Raw genomic sequence first — 10,646 nt, 5'->3', positions numbered from 1 at the left:
GCTGGGAAAAATACTGATTAAAAATACCCAATTTTATATATACTGCTTTTCACATAACATTTTGCTATACATGGGATGCAAGTAAATATAAAAATACCATTTTTCAAGCAGCAGGGTGATTGAAATAAAGAGTATCAATATAGGAGGGCTGATTTTACAAAACTAAGATAAATTATTAGAGTGAGACAGGGAGAAACTATAATCCAAATTAACATTTATATAATACTTTCAAAGAAATCTTTATCATAGACAACTCTTAATATATAAATGTTCAGTATTTTTAACTTTAACGTTAAATATGGATTACACAAAATACAATCTATGCAAACTGACCCATGCACATTGTCCTAAGAAGGCGATGGAGCCACTCACAGGAGCAAGGTTTGCAAACTTTGGTCCTCAGGTCTCAAATTTGGCAAAATACATCAAGACCTGACAAGCTTTACTAGTCAATTCCTAATTTCCAGGTTGGCGTTTCAGCCCAGTCCTCTGTGCACAAGAGTAGGGAGAACTGAGTCTACAGGGAAGACTCTGTAATAATATGGAAAATGAGCTGAAAAAAGGAATTTACTGTCATTTACATTTCCAGCTTGACAAAATGGACTATTTGTGGGCATAGTCCCTATCTGATCACAGGAAAGATTTGAAGCTGTGATAACCAGTTATTTAACAACTCTAAACCATGTACTTGCTAATAAATGGGGTGCGGGGGGGATTTACAGGTGACATAAAAAATTAAAATGCATTCCAACCGTGCCAAGTGCATATGAACTTCAACCGTGTTGAACCGAAGTGATCACCAGGAGTAAAGGCCATAAACATGGATTTAAAAATAACCCCCATGGAAATGCCACACACAGACCCAAAGAGGTTAGGCAAGTAAGTAATACACATATTTGAAGAACATTAAACTTCAGCATAAAGAGAAAAATAAATTCGCCCCACAGTTACATTCAGTTAAGCATCACATCCAGAAGCTTTGCCCAGTGGAAGAACAAGCTGTGCTCAGCTGCCCCAGCCTGTCCCACCAGAGCTGGCACCGGCAGGCACACCTGGGGAAACTCCTCCTCCTCCTCGTCCCCTTGCTTTGTAGCCAGGCCCCCTCCCAGACCAATTTTTGTTGCGCTTTTTGATGTAGTTGTTCGTTTGGACCCTATGGAATATGGAATGCTCCAGCTGTGCTCCATCCTACCCCTCGTGGTATCAGAACTGTGCTCATCACTAGGGGTAGGTGCTTCCCTTCCCTCCTCACGTCTGTGTCCTTGGATGCTGCTGTTTCCAGGTGAAAACACATTCCAGACTTCCTTCCCTGAGGTTACCTTTGTTTCAGTAAACCAGCACAGCCAGTGATGCCCTACCAAGCTCGTTAGCTCTAAGAAATACAGAAATCCTGCAAAATAAAATTACTCCAAAGCTCCACGGCTTTGAAAGAGAACCGTTTCCTACACCCTCCTCTTAAAGGTGACTCGCTTTTCCCAAAACCTAATGAGGACATAGACTTCAAGCAAAAAGCTCCTATAAAACTACTGTAATTTTAGAAAAAAATCCAGATCTTCCTGAAGGTAATTTATTGCCGCTGATTGGTCCTGAGAAAGCTTTAAGCAACAATACATTTGCACGTGTTTCATCTGCTGCCTTTTCTGAGAAGGTAAGTGGGTCCTGAGATTAAAAACCATGTTTTAGTCTATGTACTTAAGCTTGGAAAATGCTTCACTGTGCAGATCGAATATGAATTACAATTTGTCACGCTACATCTTCCTTCTGTGCCAATGTATTAAAGCAAATTTCCTTCCAGACACTAACAAATTAAAGTTCTCGGGATGAAATGCAATGATAAAATGCCACACGTGTGCTTCCTCACACTGGACTGGCATTTAAGGACTTCAGATCTTCCTTCTCCCTCATTCCCCACCTCCTGTTAAAAGCTATGGTGTGAATTTTTTGGCCCGGATACCAGAAAATTCCTCATCTGATACTCTATGAAAGGCAACTTCAAGGCAATGGAATAAGCCAACAAAAACACAAAAACATTCACAACTCGGAAGAAAAAATATGGACCCACAGCAGTTACTTCTCAATGGAAGTGCTTGGTAGCTTGAGATTTTTTTTTTCTTTTTAACTGTTAAAGTGTCAAATTTGCATATGTTTAACTCAATTTCAATATCTGAAAGACTACTCAATTTGCTTTTATAAAAACTTTACAAAAGATGTTTTTAAATGCTTGTAAAAGTAAGCGTTTATCTACTGAGAAAATTCTAGTACTGGATAAAACTCTGAATATACAGCTGAATTTTGTAAATGTTTTTTCTTTCTCCTAGAAGTCTAACGGCTGAGTGTTTAACCTAGATAAATTAAGTCTTAGACATGATGGAAAGTTATAACTTCGCACACTTTTTACCATGTGATGTTTTGTTGCTTTGTAACTTCGGATGAGACAGTGCTTAGGGTTTTTCCAGAGCTGGTGTAGAGTGGTCAGAAGGGGCGGGTTCACTGCTCGCTGCCCCTGTCCAGGTTCTCGATCACCCTGGAAAGGCGGATGTTCAGCAGTCTGATCTGACTATCCAGGTGGTCCATCTTCTCCTCCAGGCTGCTGTTGCTGTTTCTTCTCCAGTAAAACCCAACCGGCCCCGTCATGAAGTAGACGGCCACGACGAAGCAGAGGGGCAGCACGGCGTGCTCCGGGTCGCCCTCGTACTTCTGCAGGATGTACACACAGGACAGGGTGAACAGGGCCACCCTGGCGATCCAGAAGAAGCGGCCAAACAGCATGTGCAGGAGATAGAAGAAGAATCCAAGGAAGAGAGATAAAAACCAGTAGGCCAGTAAAATGGCACCGATCAGCAGGAGGGCGCGGGTCGGGTTGTTGGCAATCGCTGCCGGGCTGAAATAATGAGTCAGGTTGGAGGCTGGAAAACAAAGGGAAATGTGCAGGATGTTAATGCGCGTGGGCCGAAGGTGGCACGGGGCAAACACACGAGCACATCTCCAAAGGGTCAACCCCCCACAGCAGTGGGGTCACGGCTGTGTTTTCTACAGTAAAGGGTAAAGCTGGTTCACCTACTTCTGGATGAACCTTCTTCAAATCACTGGCTCAGCTCCAGCGATTCAACTGAACTCCATCCAGGAAAGGTGCTAAAGGCTCTTTAAAGACAAAGCACTGTAGAGCCTAAGGTCAAAATTCATACTGGGGCTACAGATCCTGCTTTGTAAAAGCTACATTCTAAAGGCTCTCAACTGCATTTTTCTTTCCTCTAGTCCTCATTGATTTCCCTGCATTGTTCCTGGCTGTGTGAATCCATTTAATGATGACACCAAGGAACCAACCGTGACTGATAATTCATTCTCTACACATCCTGTAGATACACATACAGAAATGGAATGGTGGGGTTCAGTCTTCTTGTTTGAAGATACTAATAGGAAAATCACAGCCATGTGAAGCAGAGAGACACCACTGATGGATGTTTAAGCAGCATGATAAAATGTAACTGTTTCCCCATTTGCTTGTAAACACTGATACAGGCTGAGATAGTTCAAGGGTGAGCAGGCATCACACTTACCATCAATTCCAAGAACATCTAACAAATCAGTCCATATTCTCCAGAATGTGTCCATTAATACATCCACCCCATTCACAAACCTCTCTGTCAACCTTGAGAAAAACTGAGAAATAAAATTGAAAATTAAAAAAATCCTCAATTCCTAAAGTAACACTTTGAGACTTATTCGTCATGAGTAGAATTATAATTCATTAAGCAAGAATTGCAGATTATTTCGTAGTCCCCACGGGAAAAATGGTAAATCTGAATTTTTTTAAACTCTGTGAATCATGAATTTATGCGTTGCAATTATCGTTACTGTAGGTATTTTGGAATGTAAATGTATACGTTGGTAAGATTTAAAAATGCACTTTATTTGCTTTACTATCGTTTTGAAGATTAGAGAAAACACTATTACCAACATCTGGCAAAGCAAACCAAAGAATTAGTTTTATCAAGCAACTGAGAGATGTCCCCAGCATCACACGCAAACGTCTCAGGTGTACTCAGAGGTCAATCCAACCGAATTTATCCCTGCCTGAGGAAAGCAGGCACGGAGGAATGCACAGCCCCGCACGCCTGCCTTCCTGCGAGTTTTGCTGGCCCCACGAGCACAGGATGCTCTGCCCATGCAGGCAGACCGGATTTCAGCCGGAGGGCTCCGCACCGCCGGCGAGCGGCCCTGGCCGTCTCCCCCACCTCGCAGCACCTACATTTAAGCATTTAGCTGCTATTTCCCCCGGTTTGCTGCAAGCCTGGCCTCCCGTTTTTCTCCCCACAGCAGCGTTCCGCCGCCTCGCACCGGGACGAGGCCCCGGCCCGTCCGGCACCGAGCCCCGCACCGGGGGACGACGGGGGCGCGGGGCTGCGGCCCCAGAGCCGCCCGTTCACCGTCGGAACACCGAGGCGGAGGGAGAAGAAGCCAAGGAGACGGAGGGGAGGAGGGGGGCGAGCAGCAACCTCACCTTCTGCAGGGCCCGCACGTTGTCCTCGCCGAAGAGGCCGCTGACGCCCTGGTAGAGGCCGCTGGCGGCGCGGCGGAGGCTGTTCTGGCGGTCGGCCCCGCGGCTCCGCGCGGCCCGAGCGCCGGGCCCCGCCGCGCCGAGCAGCAGCAGCAGCAGCAGCAGCAGCAGCAGCGCCCGGAGCTGCACCCGCCGCGCCGCCGCCATGGCCGCCCCGCCGCGCCCGCCGCCGCCGCAGCGCCGCCCGCCGGCCGCGCGCCGCAACTGCGGCCGCACGGGCGGGGCTCCGGGACGGCGCGGGCCGGGGGAAATGACGGGAAAAGCGGCGGCGCTGGGAAAGGGCCCCGGGGAGCGCCGGGAGAGCGGCCGCGGGGCGGCCTACCCCTCTGCTCCGCCGCGGACAGACCGCGTCCGGAGCGCTGAGCATGGTGCCTCAGGGTGCAGCTTTTCTGCTGTTCAGATTCTCTGCTGATTTAGGGTGTAGTTCGTCGTGTTAGCGAGCTCTCTTCACAGGGTAGGTAGGCAAAGCAATTCCTTCTCTAGCTGGGGACCAAGGACAAATGATCCAAATCTCAGGCCCAAGAGCATAAGCAACATGGACTGAAGAGAGAAGAACAAGAAGGATGGGTCTGCATGAGCTAACGCTACAGCTGGACAATGAACTCCAATGTGCAAATGGAGCAGAACTTACAAAAGTGTGAAACCCCGTGAGCGGTCGTCTTTTTTGTGACCACTTTTGGGTGTAGCCCTGGCTGGGCTCTTGTGCTGCCCAAGGTGGATCCACTGAGGAGATCCTTTTAATAAATCCCTGCTTTATTCTGTAACTCCGTCTAGTCTCTGTTCTAGGGCAGCCTTCTCAAGGCATCGTGCCCAGCTCGGGGCTGCTGAGTGCAGGAGAGATAAGGAGCTGCTGGACAGGGTCCAGCAGAGGCCACAAAGATGATTTGGGGTTTGGAGCATCTCTTATGAGGAGAGGCTGCGGGAGCTGATTTTATACTCCATGTTCTTGATATTTAAACTGTGGTCGCTGAGTAGACATTTAGAATACAGACATCTCTGCTATGGCCTTTTTCCCAGTTTTATTCTGGCCAAAGCACTTGTTTTCACATTTAGCAGAACAGCTTAGACATCTCAGCATTGTTTTTATTTGGCCCTGGAAGGGTTGGGCCCACATCCAGGAAGGTACTTAGGATTTGATTTCAGCAGGATGTAGATGCTTTATATATTTATAAAGGGTGCTTTCATTTAAGATTTGCTGATCTGTTCTTACCTGTGTACAGTCTGAAGCCTCATGCTCTTCCAGAACAGGTTGGTAGCTGATTTTTGGAGGTATTTTGGAAGTTCTTAGGAGGTTTCTGGTTATCTGCCCTCAATTCCATGTTGTGCTTATACTCTGAGCACACGCTGAATGTCACCTTCTGGGGCATTTCTTTCATGTTAAGAGCCTCATGATACAAAAAAAACCTTGATGATAATTAGCTGTCATGAGTGTTGCTTTCTGTGCCTGGTATGATTCTTTGATTTGCTTTAAGCTGACATGGCCTTCCCTCGTGCTGCTTACGGTTCAGTGGGTTGTTTGTGCAAATTTGGGAACGTTCCTATTTCTCTGAGTGAATTTCTATGGGGGAATCCCGTCAAAATCCCTTCTCCAAAGTGCCTGTTATTTCTTCCCATCTGTTGCTCACAGAGTTCCAGAGGCCTGTGGTAGTGCCTGCCCTTTGCACGAGGTCAGGACAATTTGGGAAACTTTTCCTGGTATTTCATTGATATCCTGACCTGTCTCGACGAGCCCATTTCAGGTGTGTTTGCCTCTCCAAGTACCCAGCTCTTATGAAATTACTTGGTATTTCACCCTCCTCGTTTAAATAAACCAAACAGCGTCTGCTCAAAGAATACATTGCATCATGGCATGAAACACAGATCTCAGCCACACTCAACTTCTTAGTGAGGAGAGCTGGGAGGTTTCTAGAAAGGTCCTCTGGTGAGGGTCTCACTGTACAGAGGAGGCATGGGTGTGCTTCTCTATTTCTTCATCTGCACTAAAAACTGTGTAAGTTGTCTTACTCAGAGACAGGGATTTAACAACAATTTGAACAGTGTTTAGAAAAAATTGGGGGCTTCTGGGAGTCTGAGTTTTGGCAGATCTCTTTTTATTTTTTATCATTATACTCAAAAAAGTGTCATGGCCTTAAAGAAAACCAGCTGATGTTACAGTTCTTAATCTCACTGACCCTTGTATTTCTGTCTTTGCTTCATCTCACAGCCTCAACCTGTCATAGCTGATCTCTTTATGACCATTTGTCATTTTAGGCCTTTTTTCCTTAATGTCCTCCCCATGAGGTTTTTCTTGCAATGTGGCAATGTTTCTTTTTTCTTTTTCCTTTTCCTTTTCCTTTTCCTTTTCCTTTTCCTTTTCCTTTTCCTTTTCCTTTTCCTTTTCCTTTTCTTTCTTTTTCTCTTTCTCCAAACACATTTGATTTTGATTCTGGTTACTTGTACTCCTGACAGCATATAGAGCTTGCAGAGATCACAAACCTCAAATGAGCCAGGAATTTCATATTCTTACCCAGACTCATTAACCAGCTGGCTGATGCTCTGTATGTAGGACTTAAAAAAAAAAAAAAAATCAAAAATCTTTAGAAATCTCAATCCAGCTGTTGGTTCAAGGGATCATGGTCAGGCCTTGGCGTATTGCAGAGATTGCCCTGAGGTATTATTACAAAACTTTTATCTCATAGGTTCTGGCATTTCGTCAGTCGGTTTAGTCTTGCAGGTGACTCCAGGTTACCTCAGGGCCCACAGCGGGGTAGTGCCATCAGCAGCGTTATTGCTGCTCACCAGCTCTGAAGCATCTTTTGAACGGCCCCTAATCTAATCTGAGGCAGAAAACATGATTTCATTTCTACCCTATTATTACTATTAGCAGGCATAAGGCAAGGCTTAAAAAGATTAGGAAATGGACAATTCCAGTTAATCTTATCAGGCTATTTTCCTCTGGCTATCCTAATCTAGTCTCCAAACTAATTGCAGTAGTCACTGCAGTCCTGTTAACGACCATTTTCTCATTAAAGATTTGTTTAATTTTCCTTCTTTTACTTCTGATTTTTCTAAAGTCACTTTTGAAAGAGGGAAAAACTGTTTTGGATAAGGGAAAACTGGAATGAAGGCAGGGAACGTGGATGCACAACCCCCTCTGAAGAAAGGATACGATATTAAAACTGCTGCTAATAAGGGAGAAAGTGCTGTCAGGCTTTCCTAAAAGCCCAGTTTTATCAGTAAATCCATCAATCCCCTTCCTCCCTGAGCTGGCACCGGGGCAGTCCTTTCTAAATTACACCTTTTTCAGCTCAGCGAGAGGATTTTTGGGTCCCTTCTCAGGTGATTTAGCTGCTCATTTTCTTTTTAGGAGTGCAGGTTGCTTTGGGTAGGAGAAAGCGACGGTTTTGCAGCTGCTTTTAGGAGGAAGCACTTGGCAGAAAGGGTGCTTGGGACACTGGAACGGGCTGCTGGGGAAGGTGGGGGAATGACCGGCCCTGGAGGTGTTTCAGGAAAGCTTGCACGAGGCGCTCACCGCCGTGCTGTGACTGACAGGGTGGTGTTGAGTCATAGGTTGGACTCGATGACCTCAGGCGCCTTTCCCAGCCGAATCGATTCAGTGACTGAGCTTTTTTACCCTAAAACGGGCAATCCCGCCATCGCCTCGGCGCTGAGGGGAGCCGCGGAGGGCCCCTGCCCCTCCCGCCGAGCTCCATGAGAGCGCGCCTCTGATTGGGCACACCTCCCGCCGATCCGGCCGCTCATTGGTCGGCAGGCAGAGGAGCTTAAGAAACCTCTGCGCCGATTGGTCCCTGCTGGCGTCGGCTCTTCCCCCGTCGGGCCAGCCGCGAGGAGAGCGGGCTCTGGGCTGATGTGGGGCCAGGCGCGCCGCAGCCAATCAGGTGCGGCGGCGTGCCGGCCGCCGTGCGCCGCGCGGGATCCGTCCGCAGCGCGGGCCCGCCCGGCCCTGAGGGGCGCGGCGGCGGCGGCGGCGGCGGCGGCGGCGGCGGCGGCGGCGGCGGCGGCGGCGGCGGCGGCGGCGGGGTCACGGCACGGCCGCGTGGGGAGCGCTGCTGCGAGCGTCGGGGCCGGCCTGCCGCCCAACACCGCCTTGTCATCCAAACCAGAGCCCGCAGTGCCGTGGCAGACCTTTCCTTAAACGGCGTGATTCCACCACCTCCCTGGGAAGTACATCCCAATATCTTAAGTGTTCTTTCTGGGAAGAAATTCTTAATGTCCAACCTAACCCTCTCTCCTGGCGCAGCTTAAGGCTCTGTGCTATCACTTGTTCCCTGGGAACAGAGCCTGACCCTTCCCGGCTGTCCCCTTCTGTCAGGAGTTGTGCAGAGCCAGAAGGGCCCCCCGAGCCTCCTTTTCTCCAGGCTGAGCCCCTTTCCCAGCTCCCTCAGCCGCTCCTGGGGCTCCAGATCCTTCTCCAGCTCCATTCCCTTCCCCGGACACGCTCTTAACACCCTCCCTGAACGGAGGGGCCCAGAACTGGGCACAGGACTCGTGGTGTGGCCTCAGCAGAGCACAGGGGTCAGTAGGCGGCCCCACCGTCCTGAGCTGCGACCCCTCAGTGAAAATGACAGATTACAGCTTTGCTTCCAGTCCCGCAAGGAGCGCCGCAACCAGAGACGGCGTCCACCGGGTGTTTGCTCAGGTGTAATCCTCGACCTGCCCCACACCTGGCCCTAAGCTCACCCCAGAGCAGGGCAGGCCGCTCAGCACTGGGGGTGAATAGTGCGGAGGGGCTGCCTGGGGGTCTGAGGCAGAACCCCCCTGCCCCTTTTGGGTTGTGAAGTGTTTATGACACTAATAAAGCTTTAAACCTGTGTGGGTGCACCCACTGGTACATGACATGCGGGCAACCAATATAAGTTATCTCTTCTGCAGATTGCAGGAAGATGGATTCTCCAGGCAGTTCCCCCACCACAGGCTGCAGATCCCAAGGCCATCGAACCCTCTGGCACCTGGACACTGGAGCTCCCATCCTGCCTTCTCCCTTATCTCTGTGCTTGGCAGGTGTCCAGCCATGGATTTCACACTTCCACTGACCTCCAAGCGCTGCCAAGGCGAGGGAGGCACATCGGGCAGATAATGTGTTCCCATTCCGCCTCCCCGCGTCCCTTAGGCTCTGGGGAGAGTTATTTAAAAATACATCAGATTTAAGGTCTGTCTTGAGGCAAATCAAAATTGTGGATTGTTTAAATCACATTTCCATCGCCTTCAAATTTAATAAAGGAGTTGTACTCTGGTAGCACAAAATTCTGAATGGCATGTAGAGCAAGTATACAATCTGCTACACTTTCTTTCCTTTCATATACAGCACGTCTGAATAATGTCCCATCAAATTCCCATTTTTGAGGTTTCCATGAATTAGAAGCAAAACCATGACCTTGAAAATAAGTTACATAAGCAGCATGGGTACACCAGGAATCGTGGAGTTGCTTAGCTTCTAAAAGACCCTTAAAGATCACGGACTAGCAATGAATTGCACGTTAAGTGCTTTATTCCAACCAACTCCCGGCTGAAATCGGTTGCTGCAAAATCTCGATGGTCACTCGCAAAGCCCACATTTAGAAAGCAGAGCAGCAATACTAAATTTTAATCCAAGGTGCAAGCTGTGTAGGCTGGGAGCGTTACACAAGCGCAGCTGGGATGGCGAGGCCACGGAGAAAAACGTTTCTTGCCTCATTTTTGGGTCAAAGACACTTGTTGGTACTTCTTCATGCCTCCTTGTGGGAAAAATAACTAAACAGAGCGGCGGTGATTTTGCGGCGATCCGGTGAAAAGCGCGAAGCGATGGCTCCTGCCGGTGCCGACGCGGCGTCTGGTGACCTTTAGAGGTGACAGGGACCGCGCGGCCGCTCTCGGCTGTCCGGGCGGCCGCTCCCCCATTCATCCCGCACCGCCCGCGCCCTCCCGGGGCCGCGGGCGCGGCTGACCCCGCTCTGCCCGGGCCGCCCCCCCGCGGTCCCCGCGGTCCCACCGCCCCCTCGGCGGGCGGGGCGGGGCGCACCGCCCCGCACTTTTCTCCGCGGCGGAGGGTTACGGAGTGATGCGATGGGAGCCGCCTTTAAAGCGTGCGCAGGGCGGAGGGCCCGCACTC

At 49.2% G+C, this 10,646-nt stretch overlaps 1 protein-coding gene across 1 annotated transcript; it reads right to left on the bottom strand.

Moving 5' to 3' along the window:
• Positions 1-2,371: 2,371 nt before the first annotated feature.
• BRI3BP (BRI3 binding protein) lies at positions 2,372-4,780 on the bottom strand. The gene is made up of 3 exons (XM_068208345.1): positions 4,502-4,780; positions 3,558-3,660; positions 2,372-2,906 (listed from the first exon to the last, which is right to left on the bottom strand). Exons 1-3 carry the CDS (start codon positions 4,703-4,705, stop codon positions 2,488-2,490), a joined length of 726 nt encoding a protein of 241 aa, XP_068064446.1. The 5' UTR covers positions 4,706-4,780; the 3' UTR covers positions 2,372-2,487.
• Between the last annotated feature and the right edge of the window lie 5,866 nt (positions 4,781-10,646).

The sequence above is a fragment of the Anomalospiza imberbis genome, chromosome 18 (genome assembly GCF_031753505.1).
Source record: "Anomalospiza imberbis isolate Cuckoo-Finch-1a 21T00152 chromosome 18, ASM3175350v1, whole genome shotgun sequence".
NCBI classification, from domain to species: Eukaryota; Metazoa; Chordata; class Aves; order Passeriformes; family Viduidae; genus Anomalospiza; species Anomalospiza imberbis.
Note: the sequence above shows the minus strand (reverse complement) of the source record. Positions and strands in the feature narration are given on the sequence as shown.

Coding starts and splice junctions, on each gene's coding strand:
- BRI3BP (XM_068208345.1), bottom strand. CDS start 4,705: ATGGCGGCGGCGCGGCGGGTGCAGCTCCGGGCGCTGCTGCTGCTGCTG. Junction 3,661..4,501: donor ACGTGCGGGCCCTGCAGAAG/GTGAGGTTGCTG, acceptor TTTATTTCTCAG/TTTTTCTCAAGGTTGACAGA. Junction 2,907..3,557: donor AGATGTTCTTGGAATTGATG/GTAAGTGTGATG, acceptor TTTGTTTTCCAG/CCTCCAACCTGACTCATTAT.